Raw genomic sequence first — 18,952 nt, 5'->3', positions numbered from 1 at the left:
CCTGCCTTCACCCTGAGTCAGCTGGGATAGACTCCAGCCCCCCATGACCCTAGTGAGGATTAAGCGGTGTATAGATAATAGACGGATGGATGGTATAGTGAAATAACGTCTTTTAATAGAGTATTTATTTTTTTGCTATTTTGTTATTTGTATCACCTTTTAACTTGTTTTTTGTTAGACTGAGACCTTATTAGCTGCTACAAAGATGATGCCTAACACACTTCTTCTAAAAGTAAATCTATTTTATGGTACTGCTTTTGCAATTCTATAAAAAAAAACTCTAGATTTCTAACAATTAGTAACAATACATACAAATATCATCTGATTGATTTGTCCATATATATATATATATATATAATGGCATGCCGTTTGGGAAATTATATATATAATGAAAGCTTGTATATACATAATGAAACTCTGAATATATATAATTAAAGTCTGAATATATATAATTAATCTCTATGGGTTTCCATAGAGATGGCGGAGCGCATAGATGCAGCAGCTCCTTCAGGAGACAGCGAGAGTGAAAGTTTTGAGTGTCTATCCCAGACATTCATTCCACAAAACTTGTTATTATATATTCAGACTTTTCATTATCATTAACAAGAATATATATATCTCGCACTACTTACACCCTGTCTGCCATGCTGCTATTAGTACCATTTGGGGACAACGGTCACTCATTTGTTCTCTCCAACAACGGCCTTCCTTTAACCTGAGAGAAAGGTCACATTCTTTCATTTCTAATCCCAACAGTCTGCTTTTCCACTCAGGATCATAACAGAAATGAATTTCTCATCACTTTGTTGCATCATTTTCTGTTTCCTCTTTAAATAAGGGCCGCCGTACACGAGAACCGGGTCTTTCCACAGCGCTGTGTGGTGAGATCAAAAGAGCGGCTTTAAATGGTATGGGAGTGTGTGCTTAGAGAGAAAAGATGAAACAGCAGGTCAGCAGATAAAATGCCACAGAAATGAGAAATGTAGGTATGTGGTAATTGTAACGCCGTCTGTTTTTGGCAACATTTCTATTTTACAGCTGAGCAGTTAATTCACCTATAAGGGTGCTGTAAATACGGCGGGTCATCGCGTGAATTGTGCTGCTTATTCAGAGCTGTTTGTATGTTTCAGTGAGCAAATTCAAGGAATTCACAGCGTGACAATGAGACAAAACGACTAAAAGGTGAGCATTAAATATTTAAACCTGCTACAGTCGGGGGTTGTAATATTCTCTCATTTTCATTCTGTTTAAATTTCTGGTTCAAATATTCTTATCTATCTTCCTACTTTCGGTGCAATCTCACAGAAAATGAAAATTTGGGTCCCATTGTGTTTCTGTTCGACACATTCTCAGCGAGCATTCAGACAGCTCGTGTAAATACGACTGTGTGTTTGTTTAGGTGATAAATACTTAGGATCAAGAGGGAATTTCTACAAACTTTATGCATAATTCAGTGCGACATGAAGAACCAGGGCACCCTCCAACTCAGTCAGCACCCTTCAATTATTAAAGTCCGGCTTGGCACGAGGAGCACCCCAGGTTCAACAGGAAATGATATTAGCAAATGCTTCTGCACAGCCCGAGATAATAATGTTTGGAGAAGGTGTTTTAAAATCCTCATTGCAGACGATTTTGAAGAGTCACTTGTTTTGTTACCAGCAGCAAGATTTTTATTTTTTTTTCCCCCCTCGCTTGAAGTGGAGACCCCTGATTATGTTTAGCGTGGGTCAACAGACTAACACAGTATTGGATTGACCAGACCCAGCCTCGGCCCCTGTCACTTGACCTCCGTGCATTACATTAAATTACATGACTATGCATTACATTAGCGCTGGAGAGTCGATGGCAACCGAGGAGGAGCTGCGTATGTGGTTTCGCTGGCAGGGTTTAACGGAGGAGCTCGTATGACTCACAGGATTCTTATTGTCACCATGTGAAGTGATGACGTGAGTCTTACAAAACTGCTTATGTTTGACAAAATATAAACAGGACATGCTGTGCTATCAGGAACATGGGTGGGCTGGCCTGAGCCAAAGTAAAAGTGTCCAGGCTGGCCCATCTGAAGGCCTTGGCACTGAGAGCATCCACGGATGTACGAAATCATGCTCACAAAAGCAACACAACCACCACTGAGCGCGACAGATTTCCTATGACGCCACACATTTCCTTTTTGCTGCTAATCCTGGAGGTATCCCGTGTTTACCGGCAGTGCTAAGCAATACCTTTATGTCTGTGAGGATTCTCAGTCATCCAGGTCATGGATCAAGATCTCTCCCCAGGAAGATGAAACCACATTCACACCTAGCCACAAAAAACAAATCCCATTGTGGCACTAACGAGTCACACAGCGAGGGGGAGGAGCAACCACCCCCGATTGAGGTGTTAATGACTCCTTAAGGATATAAGTACTCCCAATTAGTCAGTCAGAACTGATGAAGCCTCTTGGATGAGAGGTGGAACATCTTTAAGGAACTCCAGTTGCTACAATTAATCTACGAGAACCCCAAACCTTTAGTGTATTCTTCAACAAAAAAAAGAAGCCTTTAGGCAGTCAACCTACCTCGTTTGTCGAAGTTATGCTTTATATCGTCGTCCTTGCACATCATGTCCGTGTGTCCTCCGATGCCAACGTTAACTCCATAGTCGTCCAGCACCTTCCCGTCGCTCAGCTTGTTGTGGAGCTGGTTGGGCGTGGAGTTGAGCGAGTGTCCGCCGGCGTCGTCTTCGTCGCAGTCGTAGTCGTCGAGGATCGGGGTCTCCCGGATGGGCATCCCGATGACGGAGCTGCCGTGCTGGTGGGCGTTCCTGGAGCCCCGGTAGCTGTCGCGGCCCTGCGGCCCGAGCAGAACCGAGGGGATGTAGTGGATTTCGTGAGTGGCCTCGGTGCTGGCGCTCTTCTGCGGGATGCGGCGACGCTTGCACCACCGGTGGCGGGTGTAGAGGACGAGGGTGAAGAGGAGGATCAGGAGGAGGAGGGCGATGAGGCCTCCCTGGATGAATGCGAAAGAAAAGACGATTGAATACGAGGGACGTACACAAGGACGGCTATTCTTATATGACGTTTAATGTGGTAACCGGCTATACAAATGGGAAATTAAAGGGACAAATTACAGCTTACAATAACAATTGCAATCACGGCCTCGGTGCCAGTTATATTAGGCTGAATGCCAATTAACACCATTTGCCAGCTATTACAAGAGGTCTGGCAATGAGCGCTTTGATATGAGCGTTCTCACAGCAACATGAGGCTGCTGACAAGAGTTCTGACAAGACCAGCACATTTCTGCCTGCTACAGTAGAAGTGCGCCGGTCAAAAATACCCCAAAACTATTTTTACCGCAGCCTGAAATACAACTTTGCAGAATCATCATCTGTGAGAAAAAAACGATCACCAGTTGGCATTAATCAAGCACATGTCACACGTATAGAATATAATGTAGATCCAAATTTAGAGCAGTGCTATGAATGGTGAGTCCTTTTTCACATGTTTATGATGCACCCCTATAAGACAAAGGAAGCTGATGTGGATTAAACTATTTGTGGACTTATTCAGGAAAAGAGGAATGAAACACAGCATACCCCCGTAGCCATGATGACATTAGCAAGTAATTAGAAGATAGGAAGGATACAGACACACACACACACACTTAAAAGCACTTCCACACACAATAAAATTACTATACAGCACTTTACACATTTTAATGCTTAAAATCAGCCTTTTGTTCATTCAGAAGCCAGTCATACAATCTGTGCCCGCATGCAGATTTTACACGCATTAATTGACATGCACAGTCCATACTAGCTTCGTAAACCGAAGCCTTAAAAAAAAACGGCAGTAGACTTGAATCTGCCCTTTGACAATAATTCCACATCACGAGATTTGCAAATGATGAATTTGAAGCATGAAGGGATTGTATTATGCTGTGTAAATGTTCCTGTTATTGCCTCCATTCCTTATGTATCTCACCGACACATACGCAGCAGTCAGGCAGAAATAATTGTCTTTGCAGCAGCGCTGCATCTGGACTCCTATCTTCTGAGTGTCACACACACCAATGCACAAGGGTTGTTAGCCTGTTTTGCCCTCTTTCCTCCCTAAGCCCTCACTACAGCCTTGTAAATTCACAAAGGAGCGTCGCATTTCTCCGCGGTTCATTCAATATCTGACCATCACAGATACATCAAACAGCCTGCCATACGTGCGGTGGCTGGATGCTAATGTAAATCTATATGCACGGGCAGAATGGTGCAAAGAAAGGCAGGCCGTGACTTATTCTTTGATTTTTCACAATGGCATCCAATAGGTGAGATGTGGTATTGGATTCAGCAAGACATGGCAACCTAAGGGTAATATATTTGTAATGTCGGACAGAAAACATAGTGTCAGCACTTTTGCCAGCCCATATTTAACGATGTGGCTATATTTACAAAATTATACCCGTGCACGCACGTACGCATGCACGGCGGCCCGGTGCGCGCGCAGACACACACTCGAGACGGAATAATAAATAAAATCCACAAGGGTTCATTCATCACAACATTTAAAATTCCATCTTCATGAAGAAAAACAAACCCCTTTCAAATTATAACTCATGCACTGCTGGGTGTCCATAAATCAAGTATGCTGAGAGGTAAGGCGGCACGGAGAGGACTAGTACCACGGACAAACTTATCCATTAATCTCCAATGGGATGGCAGCTTTGCAGGAATGCAAGTCTTACAAAGTCCCCTTAGCCTGGACTCCTGCGTTAGCTCCCCCCTGAAGAAAAAAAAAAAACATACGAAGGCTTCTGTTCCATTTTCGGAGTGCTAATGTGCGGCACAAATGAAAAATGGTAATGCAAAAAGGAACGAAATACAGCAAAAAGAAATGTTTTGTGCCGCTTTATTCATCTCAACGCTCCTTGTCACTGGGATTGTTTGTTTGCCGTGAATGCAATAAAAAGACATTTCTGACATTTAAAACCTTAATTGCCTTCCTTACATTTAAAATCTGAATCTGCCGATTTAATACGCGAGCGAACTGCATTCAAGCTTTCAGTGCAAAAAAAAAAGTTCTCCGTATCACAAGTCAACTTTTGTCTTTCCAGTGTCTGTTATTTTAACTGTCTCTGTTACCTCGGTGCCCTTAAGAGTTTATCTTTCATGTGCTTTTTTTTTTTTTTTTTTCTCTACCTCCCTAATTCGTTTCTCTCAAATTTCCTTCCCCATATCATCTCGCAGTGTTTTCCTCTGCGCTTGCCACTGTTCTCGCTTTTTGTTCTCGCTCCCTCTCGATTACTCCGCGCCTCTCCGTCTACGTTTTCCCCCCTCCTTCATGTTTGATCGCATCTTTTCTTCCACTCTTCAGTACAACAGCCATATAAATTCACAGTGGCAGATGTAGCCATGAGGGAAAATGGGTTTTCTGTTCATCTTCAGACCCTACAAATCCCCGCTGCTTTCGTCCCGAGTGACTTTACGGGGAGGAGAGTGGCTGGAAGCTCCCCATAATTCCACTCTTTTCTGTAGTGTAGGTTTACCGCAGTCCATGATTATTTTCCTTACTTTGCATTCCTTTTTACCCATAATACTCCCATTTTCCATCTCAATCACTCTTTTTTTTTCTCCTCTGCACCCTTTTCATATTAGCTTTCCATTACTGTTTTTCTCTGTCCCTGTTTTTTTTTTTTTTTACCTCCCATTTCCCTTTTCGCTTGCTAGATCTTGTTGCCTACTTCCTTACATATCCTCCCCGCTAAGCTTGATTACCGCCGTTTCATCCCTTCTCGCTTACTTCTTATCCTCATTCTTTTACAGATTGAATGGAATATGGCTGCAAACACCAAGCGCTGAATTATTAAACAATTACTCAGATTAAACTATCGCGCTGGTTTCACCATTACAGTCCTCTTTAAAACTGCAGAGGGAGAAGGACAGCAGCAGCAGCAAAACAAAAAAATTATTTGGCAGTTATGGAGCTATAACAATCAGTGACAGTCTGAGTGATCCGGTAGAAAATTTACAGTTAATAAAAATGTTAAAATATGCTACCGCTGAGGCACTTCCACCGCGGTAACCGTCCTCACGTACGAGGCGAATATGCAGCGTGATTATCGTGGCTCCGGGAATTTGAATCGTGTTATTCCGGGTGTTTTAAAAACTACACAGATTGAATTCTAGTGTTTCTTGTAAATTGACCTTTAAAACAGTTATATAGCCAGCCTGAGGGATACGTACAGTGTTTTAGGGGGGATTTATTAGACCTACAAAACGTTTGCTTCAACACGATCATGCGAGGTGATGAACAGCCCGTACAACAGAGAATAAAACCTCCATAGGAATCACTGACTCTCACATTCCAGCCTTATAATGAACACATAGTTTACACGGGTGCTTGAATGCGGCGACAACTTAGATATTTAGTTATAGACAACGTGGCTACGTTAAGTAGTAGAAAGTCGAGAAGTTAAGCACCATAAAGCAAAACCCCATTAGGCTCGATCATTAAGCCTGACTGAAGTGAATGCAAATTAAATCTATTCAATCACCGATTAATTGTAGGCAGACCCCAGTGTGTGCTAATGAAAAACGCAGCAATACGCACAGTCGGGGTTCGGTTCGGCTTTAAAAGCTACACAATGACCGCATAAATAGGGTTTTTATTACGATTTCAGCCGCCAGTCTTGCCAAGAGTGAAGCTGTTCTTATCCATGTAGCTGAGGAATTGGAATATCTGCATTTCCAGTGTAATTTCCTGCTTATATTTCCTTAAAAGTACAATATGATATTTACTCCTATATTGCCTCAGGAGCGTTGGCGTGCTGCTGAACTATAGTTTTTTTTGACTAGTCAGGTTGCAAAACACGTGGTCAGCATTTACTTAATCACACAGACGATTACCAAAAAAACAAATATATAAATCAAACTGCAGCAAAAAAAAAAAATCTCGAGTGTGTTTGCGTAGGTGTTTGGCTGTTTTTATCCCGTCGGTCTATTTATTTCTGACATTCCGTCTAATCTCTGTAAAAAATTCTTGCGAGTCGATGGCATTGCTTCTGTTGGAAGACAGAAATAGCGCTGTCACCATGGATCTCTCAGATGTGTCACTCGTCGTTGGCCCATTCATCGAAAAAAAAAAAAAAGTCTACAATAGCAGATGTCGAGGCAGATGCTTTGCCACGTTCCTTATACGGTACAAAAAAAAAAAAAAGTGAGCAGCAATAAGTCAATTAAAGCAAGATTAACTGGAAATATCCTGATTACGTATTAAATATCGTGCAACATAAGTCGTGCATCTGAGAATGACGCACAGTGTGAAGATGTTGCTTCTGCGTGTTTCAATGCAAGAAAAGAAAGAGAGCTTACGTCTCAGAGGGAACTAGTTAGAAAGAAGCAAACACACAAATGGGATTCACTTTATTGATGAAAGCTCCACTCAATCAAGCCCTCAAACCACATCAAACTCTTTAACAGCGAGGAAGTTTAATGATCAGCTGCATTGATCCACTCTTCACACTCGGATCAATGGCTCCCCCGCAGAGCATTCGAGACGCTGAGAATTTAGACTTTTTTTTTTATATGTACTCGACGACTATGACTCCCTAATGATCCTAATAAGCTTCTTTATGCGGGCGAAACAACACGACTCGGAGCCAACACATCCAACACATGCTCCGTGGTTTTAGCCACCATCTGTGCGCGGCGGAGGCAGTGGCTCAGTGAACCCCAGTAACCATCCACCTCCTGCTCCGAGCAACCGTCCACCTCCTGCTCCAAAACGGAAGAGCAGCAATCTTTAGTGCGTTCTTGAGTGAAAATGTTGCTTAAATGCTCGTTTAATCATCAGTCAAATATAGGAAAGAAAAGAGCTAGTGGATGGCGCCGGATTCCCGTGCATCCACCAGCACAGGTACGCCTTTTATCCTCCGTGTTCGTGCCACAGCGTGTCAGACAAAGACCTTCGAGGCACAAAAAAAAAAAACATCCTGTCCCTCTCACTCCAACTTTTTCTGTCACCATCTTTTATTTGTCAACCTCCCACGCTTCTTCTTTTTTTTTTGTACCTCCCGTCCTCTCTGTGCTGTATCCGTTCCTCCTATCCCTATCCTTTCCCAGCAGGAAGTTAAAGTGGCATGTGCCCTAGCATCTGCTCCACCGCTCCCTCCTGTCCAACCAGAAGCCGCAGCGTGAATGACAGGGCTTGGCTCTCCGGTTAATGTTTCCACTCTGCTAATTCACCTAGGAGATGCCGTGCCTGTCCATTACCTGGGCGCGTGGGGGAATACTACCGGACGCAGCAGAGCAAGACTTCTTTTTTTACATTTTATTGTTAATTCTTTTCATTCGGGGGGGACTGCCATTTTCTCAGACAGTGTGAGATTTAACAGCAGTTTTGATGTACAACACACTAAATCCTTTCTGCTGCACAAGTGTTGCTTTGTGTTAACGCTGTTGGAGTGTTTTTAAAAAGGCCTATGCAAAAAGCATCTCAATCGCTAAGGTAATATTTTTTCCACAGTAGTGAAATAATCTATTCCGAAGAAACAGAAATTCATTTAAAAAAATCCACAGGCCTGGCCATGTAAATCACTAGAGAAATTACAGTGACCAGAAGCCCCTACCTAATCATAAAATCTGATTACACTGTGATTGAAAACTGAATTAAAATCTCCTACAGCTTAACTGGAAAGCACCAGGTCGACCTTTCCGTTTTGTCCCTCACGCCATGGGAACTAATACAAGTTTCCATCACTCGCTCCCTCCCCACCAACCGTTTCTTTTTTCCAGGTCCTATCCCTTCATTACTCCGCCTCTCTATCCTCCCCTTTTTTACAAGCCACAGTGCTCAATCACACAGACGGAGAAGATTTGAGGGCAGATAATACCGCCTTAAGCCCTAGATTTGTGAATTATAACAAAGAATTAGGGCTGATTTTCTAGTGTGTTGCTCCCGCCCACCCGATACCTCTCCCTCCTGGGCTGTTTCTTGCTTTAGCCGATGCCCTACACCCACCACTTTCTTCTCTCAGCTAGACGCACGCGAAGGCTGTTTCAGGGTCTTAAAGCTCAGGGCGCGTACTGAAATCTCCATCGATGCCATGCATTATGGAGACAAATGGCGTCTCGGGGAAGTTCTTTATACATATGCAGCACTTGCGCAACAAAGTCATTCTTTAAAAAACGGACTGTTGTGAAGTTGTGGTTGCAGAAAATGCATTAATTTTCACATTTGGTTGTGTCAAAAAAAATCAAATAAAGCACTGTACATTGCCTCCTGAGCACCATTTACACACTACAAATCATAAAATCTACACTATAGTACTACAGTATGGTGAGTTCAATTCAATTCTTTATTTAAAAAATAGAGAAAGAAAATAAAAATATATATAAAGTAAAAAGACTTCCTTCTACACATATATACATATACCTACGTACACACCCACATACATTCTGGTGCCACTCCATGAATAGTTGAATCTAAAGGAGAGAGAAAAAGCACTCTCCAACATTATTTGAATAAATAAATCATGTGTCCGAAAGGGAGCAGGAGGAAGCCAAAGCGTATTAATTCCCACTCCTTATTCCACTGCTCATAGTTAACCTAAACGTCTATTTACACCAATTCTTTACCAACAAAAACAATCAAAAAAACAACCACTGTATGCAGTGAAATGCTACCATGTGGGTGCAGTGACGGCAATCAAACTGGTTCAAGGTGTTGCTGTTTGTTTTCCAGGCTGTTCAGAATTTTTTGGATTATAAATAATGACGTTTGGCTGAAGTAGATTGAAAGGTTGCAAACACAACAATCACAGAGCATGTGCAAACCCTATGTGAACTACACTATTTGGACTTCAAAGTGATTGGGAAAAGAAAAAAATATATATAAGTTGGGGTCTGAATGGACAGACTCCAGCCCCCCGCGACCCTAGATAATGGATGGATAGATATATAGATAATGGATGGATGGATGGATGGATGGATGGATGGATGGATGGATGGATGGATGGATGGATGGATCTCAATGGGGAAGAAAAAAGGACTGAAATCATCCATATTCCATCTATGAAGTCATCCCCAGGAAAACAGCATTATGCGTCTTAAAATCATACACATGTTTAGAAAAAAAAAGGCTCTGCATTTAGATAATGGCTAGCGTTGCGCCACCGCTGTAATGGAGCCCGGCTATATTTCTCAGTATAATGACATCCCGGGATGCTCACTGTTTGCATGGTAACCAAATATAATTGCTTGATGACCATGCACCGCTGCTTGCTCATTACTGTGGTAAATTAGTACTGCTCGAAAAAGAAGAGACTGCAATGCCCTCCCCACACACACACACACACACCCGAACACCAACCCCACCCACCCACACTACATTATGGCTCTTTCATTTGCTTTTATAAGAGATGGGTGATATCTTCACATTTAGGCAGTGTAAGCCAAGTGTAAGCACACATCGCCCTCCCTCTGTGACATTTCAGAGAAAGAAATGTGATTAGAAAGGTAATGCCAATATTTGCAGTGGTGTCACAAGGGGCCAATACAGGCTTGCTACAGCTGTTGATAACAAGGCAGTAAGAGGGTCTGGACAATGAGGCCCTTGGGGTGACTTTGATTGAGAAAAAAAAAAAAAAAAAAGGCAAGAGCTGAAGAGTGAAAAGGGAAGAGAATGGATTTTTGCTTTTATAAAGATTCAGGCATCAGAATGTGGACGGTGGAGCACACTTGTAAAGAGTTGGAAAAATAATGGTGGACACAAACACTTAGTTTGTTTCCCTATTTTGCTTGGGGGGTCCACGTTTAAAATAAATAAATAAGACATCATTATATAGGCTTACAAAGATCACTCAGTTTGTTCTTTTTTGTGGCGCTTGTCAGGCACAATTGTGTGGCGTTCAGCATAATACAGAATAAACACAAGACCAAATCTGTGAAATGAATGACTTTGCTCTCTCCGCTACGCAGAGAAATATTCTTGCCTTGAAAGCTGGCGGGTGCGACGGAGCTATGTGTGATTATAGGTGTTTTCATGTGTAAGCGTGCGCTTGCGCCCGCGTGCTCCTATCAGAGGCAGCTGGGGCCTCAGCCCTTGTTATATTCCCTGTCGTTTAGCTTGAAGTGAGGCCTTTATTTGTATCTGCAGCTGTCGGCCAAGTGTTACCACAACAGCTTGCGAGAGTAGACCTGTCAGCGAGCACCAAGCAGCTGAAGGGGAAGGTAGTCTTTGTCCATTCATGCCAGATGCAATCAAAAACTCACTTTCGCCCTCGCCGCTGCTCTTTTCCCTCAAACCCTCTATCCCTGGTCTCCGCTCCACATATCATAGCGATGTCTCCTCGGCTTCGGCGCCAGCTGCAGAAAACACATTTCATGTTCTATAAAGTGTTCATTTTGACACTTGCTTTCACCTGGGCCTGGGGTTGGAAACACAAGACTCAGCGGGGACCACGTAGTTTGTCATTCAATTTGGCTTCCCAAGGAGGCGGGGAAAGACGAGGAAACACATAATTCTGGACTGGAAATGTGTTATAATTGAGATTGCCTTGAAAATGCTAATAGATGACAAAGGTCTAAATAACACTTCCAAGTCCAATTCGGATTGCACAGATGTTCCCAATTGGTGCTTGAGTCATTAATGGCTGCTAGCAAAAACACATCTGCTGTCATTAGCACTAAGGGGAGGAGAAACAAGCGGTTCGCATATACATTAACGGGGGGAAAAAATCTCCCCAAGACTTTAATCACCGCGCTTCCAGGGGCCATTAAAAGAACAGCGAGGATTGAGATGAATCAATAGGGAAAGATATGGAAGCAGATGAGGAGATGAGAAGAACGCTGGCAGCTTAAGGTGGAAGCTTGATGGCGTTATCTTTGGAGTTCTCCGGGGTTAATGAGCTACGCAGCGAGGGTGGTCTGATTTCCAACAGCAAATATCTCTGAAGTGATTCATCAACATATGAAGAAACACTTCAACCGGCAGGAACTAATTTGGCTCCAGTGAGCGTCCCTTAGTTTTTTTTTGCACTATAAAGCTTGACCTCACAAAGAAGCCCAAAGACTTTGTGAAAGAAAAAATAAATAAATACGGGAATAAATACTACAAAATAAAGATGTGAACTCATGTATTTGCTTTAATGTGAGGCGGTCGTGCAAATTCGCAAAGTTATAAAAAAAAATCTACTGTTAAGACTTTAAAAAATAGTATTACATTTTCAAAGTGCTACCACAATAAAAGTCTGTCGCCATGTGGTGATACGATGTCGACCAGCAGAAGGTCGGACCGGGTTAGACTCAAAGTGAGACTGCATCTTCTCAGTTCTAGAAGCAGGCACAAGGTTGCAGTTTTTAAATGTTTTTTCGAGCCCGTCCTTGCGACGACTGGATTTCTTAAGACGGCGTGCGACTCTGTTAAACGCTGCTCCAGTCTACAGTTTCTGTGAATTGAACCTTCAACCATACATTCGGTGTCATCGGCATAAAAGTCATTGCATTTACAGTGACGAGCATCTACACACACACACACACACGCGAGCGCACATACATGAACAAGGTTATTCAATAATCCTCTCCCTTCAGCACCAGACTTTTTCTTTTGTTCCCCAAACTCCTGGTCTCCATCAGTAACGGTTACCCAGGCAACAGAACAGACAGCGAGAGAGAAGGTGAGTGAATGGGCAGAAGAAAAAGGGAAAAAACAAAGATTGGGGAGGGAGGAACAGGGAGGGTGGTGGTGGGGTGCAGTCACTTGAGTTTTGTCTCTCCAAAGGTAAACTATAAATAGCACGCTCTCTCGTTTTTTTTTTTTTTAACTTGCGCTACAAAAATGCAAAGAGAACTCATTTGCTTTGGTCATGACACTTGCCCAGCCAAACAAGAGCTCTATTATAGAGGTTTGTTTTTCAAGCCGTACAATTGCTGTGTGTGTGTGTGTGTGCGAAAGAGGGATAGCCGGAGTGTGTGTGCGCGGCGGGCATCAGTATGTCTGCGCACGTTTTGTGTCTGAGAGTGTTCTCTGAATAGATATACAAGGTGCTATCAAAAAGTTCTGTTTCTGTTGCCGCAAATGGAGCGTGGCACGGCGATGTAGCGCGCATGCAACCAGGGGCGGGCGGCAACTCCTCTCTGAGTCAGGATGTTGTGGGACGTTGCACATTCGAAGAGTTGTGATACTTGCAGGTGCACATTTGTCATTTCGCCGTGGGACCTGCAGACACAGCACCTCCGAGGAGCTTCGCCAACGGGCTCGGGTTGACCAAAACTTTCCCTCAAGGTCCATCACTGGTGAAGAGAGTTGGGTCGTAGAGATCAAATAGCAGAATTTGCAGGAGAAAAGCCCGCAGTCTTCAAGACTGAAGGTCAGGAAGAGCACGCTTATTGTTTTCTTTGACATTTACAGAGCTGTGTACCATGAATTCGTCCTCCAGGGCCAAACTGTCAATGTGAATTCTATTGTGACACCAAGGTTCATCGCACCAAGACAAGTGCTGCTTCCCCTCCACGCTGCTTCATGTGACTTCCTCAACTTTTCCAAAATGAAATTGAAGCTGGATGGTCGCCATTTTTGACACAGTGGAAGAAGCCCAGCATGGTATGGATCGTGAGTGTTCCAGGGCAGCACTACACAAGGTCGCTACTTTGATGGGAGTAGTGGTCAAATTTAAATCCGGTTAATCGTTTTTTTTTTTATAGATGCAAACTCTGAACTTTGGTTGCACATCATTGATATATACTGCAATAGTTATTTAAAAGGACAAATCTTAGTTAACCACGCAAAGATAGAGTGAAGTTCAGTGTATTTTAGATGACTTTTTAGCTAGTTTAATGCACAAGGGAACAGATTCGGTACAATCGTGTTAATTTACTTCGATCTACATATATGGGAAGTTACATCCTCCCACATGCAAAAAATAAAAAATAAAAAATAAAATAAAAACTGGGGCTGCAAGGTGGCGCAGTCGGTGCCACTGTTGCCTCACAGCAAGAAGGTTGCTGGTTCGCGTCCTGGTGGGGGCAACGGGATCTTTCTGCGTGGAGTTTGCATGTTCTCCCCGTGCAGCTTGGGTTCTCTCCGGGTTCTCCGGCTTCCTCCCACACAGTCCAAAAACACGTTGAGGTTAATTGGTGATTCTAAATTGTCCGTAGGTGTGAATGTGAGTGTGCTTGGTTGTCTGTCTCTAAGTGTAGCCCTGTGATAGACTGGTGACCTGTCCAGGGTGTCCCCTGCCTTCACCCTGAGTCAGCTGGGATAGACTCCAGTCCCCCATGACCCTAGTGAGGATTAAGAGGTGTATAGATGATGGATGGATGGAAATCAAAACTTCATCCATGCTGTCATACACACACAGCAGGCTATGAAGTGCATATTTAGGCATTAAATATGCTTTAAAATCGAAATATAATTAAAACAGTGAAGGTCCAGGGTTCGATTCCTCCGACTTCTGTGGCTGCATTGCTTCCCTCTCCATAGGTGTGTGGAAACATTCGTCTGTCTGGCTTCGTCAGCTCTGTCGAAGAATCTCGCCCTGTCGAGAGTACACTCTGCTTTTTTTGCCCGGCGGTTGCTGGGATAGGTTCCAGCCCCCCGGTGACCTTGCGTACAATAAATGGCTCAGAAAATGAATGGACGGGTGGATGCAACACGACCATTCAAATTCCACGAGAGGTGAGTGATCCTGAATAATCATGCGGAAAGGGACAGGCCTGCGCCGGAGCACTCACACCCACATATAGGCTTCGACCGCATAAAACATAGATACACACAATACTCCACACAAAGCTTTCACACCGCCGGGGGAAAACACAAAGCTCGCACAACACTAGCTACACCATTTCTCCTGGATGTCATCTGAGCGCAGCTGAATATCCGATAGTTACATGTGCACTACCAAGGACACGACGCCTCTCATGCAAAACTGCTACAACCTGGTCCTGTATATAATAACCCAGCTGCAGAGCGCCAAGAGTTCCTGCCGCGAAGCTTCAGCGCCGATAGGCCGAGAAAAGCAACAGCAAATTACACTGCAGGTACCACCTACAGGTATATAGCAGCTGTAAGTTGTGCCACCACTGGGCAGTTCTGCAGCGACCGAGATTAGAAGGCAAAATCAATGAATGACCAACCTTTTGTATTGCTAAAATCATTTGCATCTGTTTTTGATTGTTAGAAGGTCTGACCCCTTAGACGGTTAATACGATGCTCATTTGCGAGATCAAGTGGCTGCCGGAGTTCAAAAGAGTAAGTAAATGATAATTAAATGCAGCTCCACTGTATATGACTCTAATTGTGTTTCGGATATTGTTGAATATTTACAGTCCACTGGGGGTCGTGAAAATGTTAAAGGTGGTGCAAGCTTTGACGCTCATTGCCTACAGGTGGTGCAAGTTCTCTGTACAGCATTGGTTCCTTTTATATTGGTGGGGGCACGTTGGTAGAACCACTACCGGTCTGATGATGACTGAGTAAGGAGTCTGTTCGGGTGAGTAAGAAGCTCAGTTTAATGTGCTCGGCATCTAAACATACAGATGGCTATGAATCACTGTGCACTGGGTTGTTGCCAAAGCATATGCAAATAACCACTTCAGGAATGAAAACTCATCTAAACATTTTTTTACAGCAAAAAAAGGAAATAACCTATAAATGTAAATATGCATTGTACAAATTTTATTTCATACAACGAGGCAGGGAACGGTCCCTCTCCTCTCTACAGTCGTGTCACAACCAAAGCCTGGACCCGAGCCATCATAACAGTGGCATGGTCCTTGAAGCAGCACCGGAGCACCTGATCATGTGTTTAGTCGCCTGCTAAAATCCGGGAACAGAGCGGCTATGAATGAGAACATGGGGAGGAATCATGCCAGGAAGCTTCCATGAAAAAGCTGCTTGTATTATTCCCTTCCCCTACGGGTACAAGCTCCGCTATCCGTCGCCTTTATGTGCCACTATTGCATGTCATTAGTGTCTTCTTTCTCCTGCAGTTTCCCTCCCTGTACCTTTCTGCAAGCGTCTCTCGAGCTGCTTGTTTCTGATCTGCTTTTATTGTCCTCAACAACCTGCCCGGCGTTTACTGTGTGTTGTTTCTCAGCGCTCGTCTTTTTTTTCTTCTCTCTCCTCTAACCCCAGCCGATCGAGGCAGACGGCCGCCCACCCTGACTCTGCTTCTGTTGGAGGTTTCTTCCTGTTAAAAGGGAGTTTTTCCACCCTACTGTTGCCAAGTGCTTGCTCCAAGGGAACATCGCCGGGTTTCTCTCTATAATATTGTAAGGTCTTGACCTTCCTATGTAAAGCGCCATGAGATGACTTGTGCTACGACTTGGTGCTATATAAATAAAAGTGAATTGAAATTTATCCAAGAGACGGAGTTAGGGCCAAGCAGAACATGTAAAGAATACATTGACCTTTGGTGTCATCTGCTTTAGGAGATTACAGCGAACTGTGGTACGTAACAAGGCTCCTGTCCTCCTTATGGACTAATTAAAGAAAATTAGACTTTTTACACTTGCCCCAAGTGTGCTACTGACCTCATATCTATACTCAGAGTGAGGGGAAACCACCAGCATAGACCACTGTAATAACACAGCACAGACTCCATGAAAAATGAACGAAAGTCGTCAAAGCAAAGACTCGTCTCCTTGGACGGGGGAGTCTGTGGAATTTTACAGTAATAACTTAACAGCTAACTACAGATCACTGATTAAAATATTCATCCTCGTTGTTGCTTTTAAAAAACGTTGCAGCAATTAGACTTTCCAAAGGAGGCAGAAATTTGCAACAGATGTACCATAATCTGCGAGGCAATAACAAAGCCCGAGGATGAACGCCGCTTACCCGAGAACCTGATGACCGAACTGCGCCGCAGATATGAAGTTATTAGCACAAAATTATGAAACACCGTGTTCCTTGTTTCTTCCTAATTATGTCAACATCACCTCCAACAGTATATCATCACTCTAATTGCCGTGGTTAAGAACAATTAGCAAGGCAGTGAAGCAGGTCATTCATTGATTTGAAGGACAAGATGCAGAATAATGTGTTCGTCTGGAAAACAAACAAAAAAAAAAAACAATCAGCTTCTCCGTACTATGTTTTTTTTTTAGGACACAATAAATAAACCCAGGAACATGAAGAAATATACCATGACATTGTACTCATTGTCCCTGCCCTTGCAGGAACATGCAAGGTAAAACAGTTTCAGGTGAGAGGACAAAGTCTTTCACAAAGACCTGCATGACTTCCAGCAAGAACCAAAGGAACTATACCCAGAATAGGGACGCCAAAGCCCGCTACTTGCAACTAGGCACATTTAGAGTGTCCCAGCGGATGAGAGGGTCACCCCAATGTGAGCGCATGTTGCAGGAAGGGGAGAACGTTCGCTGCTGTATTCATGTGAGCTACTTATAGCTACTGTTTTTTTTTAAACACCTGGGCCTCCTCACGGGTTGAAAACTATGCACGAAAACTCTAAATCTTGACTTTCAGTCTCATGCAATTGTCTCCCAAGTCCAAACTTAAGGAGGCAAGCTGCAGGTTGAAAGCTGAACAGAGAAAGTCTATGGGTTAGAAGACCTCAATTATCAGAAAGAGTATAGGGGACACTGGGGAGTCTGTAAAACTAATAAATAAGCCATCTGGACATAGAGGCTAGAAATTCTGCAATGGAGGGAATTCAAGGCCATTCCCCACTGCAGCATTCGCTGGGGTAGCGGGTAAGTGTAGTGTGAACTTGGGAACAGTACTGTGCACTTGTCTTGGCAGACTGCAGCTGTAAAGCAGCCAAAGATAATTCTGACAGCTACATGTCTGTCAGGCTACGATTCAACATTGGTTAAATGCCAATATACCAAATCACCCAGCCCGGCGCTTGCAACTAATACGTTATTAGAGAAAAAAATCTTTAATTGCTTGGGGAGGTTAAGACTCCAGGATTGTCTGACATTATGAGCGGGGCATATTGCCACTGGGTTCGTCTTTAGCCAAGTGAAATGTGTTAGCCCTTTGTGGGCAGGCATGGAGGAGGTAACTGTCATCACTAATGAAAAAATAAAATAAAATAAAAACTCCCTTATGCTCATGAAAGCTGAAATCGAATGAAGTAAATTTGAGTTAGAAAAACTCAATTTAAAAGAAAATATATTAAATTTACTGAGTTCCAAATGGTATTTTTTTTTTTCCAAATTAGGTTCACAGTCCATTTAACAAACGTTATCTTGCAAGACCCTCCAGACTCCCTGACTGCAATCATACCTTGTAATGGTCAAGGGCTCATCAAATCTTCCTACCCTTTTACTGCAAATACAAGAAATATGGAAACAGGTGGTCACAAAAAAAAAAAAAGAACGTTGTAGTAATTTCACACACCATCCCCGTTGACGCTCCCTTTTTTTTTCTTTCCCAGACATGCTCCGTCATTCAAGCTACTAACTTGACAGCTTTTTGAATCAGGTTGTCAAAGTGGACAAGGGGAAACTTTGAGTGGAGTGACAAAAATCCACCTCTACAATCCAGTGAGACTGTTTCCTTCAGGTAAGGAATCAAGTGAAATAACACACAACAGACTCCTGAATTCAAGAGCAGCAATCCGTTTTCTTCACTTGTAAACATGCCACAGTATGACTGGTGTGTGCAGAAGGGAGTCAAATGGTAGGTGTCTTGTGACAAGCCGATACGCTGCAGAAGAATGTATTTTAGAGCCAAGACGTATCAATAAGTCGGGTTTAGTTGTTAAACTGCAGGTTTCTTTCACCGGAGATCAGGAGTTCAAATCCACGGTGATGCAACTCCACGCTGCAGATGTTCCCAATTATAACAAAAGTTGTACTTTTCTGCAAAAAAAACACTCAAATAATCAATACAGAAAGTACAATGAAATGTGCAGCTCTCCTTGTTGGTGGGTTTCTGTATGTCCTGACTTTCAGCAATAAACCACAACAAAATGTTAAATGATGAAAAAGGAGGACACTGTGTGCT

At 43.2% G+C, this 18,952-nt stretch overlaps 1 protein-coding gene across 1 annotated transcript in view; it reads right to left on the bottom strand.

Annotated features, from left to right (window-relative positions):
- astn2 (astrotactin 2) overlaps positions 1 to 18,952 on the bottom strand; it is a 298,857-nt gene that overhangs the window by 208,770 nt on the left and 71,135 nt on the right. The window contains exon 4 of the mRNA XM_008279213.1: positions 2,561 to 2,990. Coding sequence (XP_008277435.1) covers positions 2,561 to 2,990 — 430 coding nt within the window. The remainder of the gene's footprint in view (positions 1 to 2,560; positions 2,991 to 18,952) is intronic.

Source organism: Stegastes partitus, unplaced genomic scaffold (genome assembly GCF_000690725.1).
Source record: "Stegastes partitus isolate 25-593 unplaced genomic scaffold, Stegastes_partitus-1.0.2 Scaffold148, whole genome shotgun sequence".
In the NCBI taxonomy this organism is placed as follows: Eukaryota; Metazoa; Chordata; class Actinopteri; family Pomacentridae; genus Stegastes; species Stegastes partitus.
This window is presented reverse-complemented; position numbering and strand designations above follow the sequence as displayed.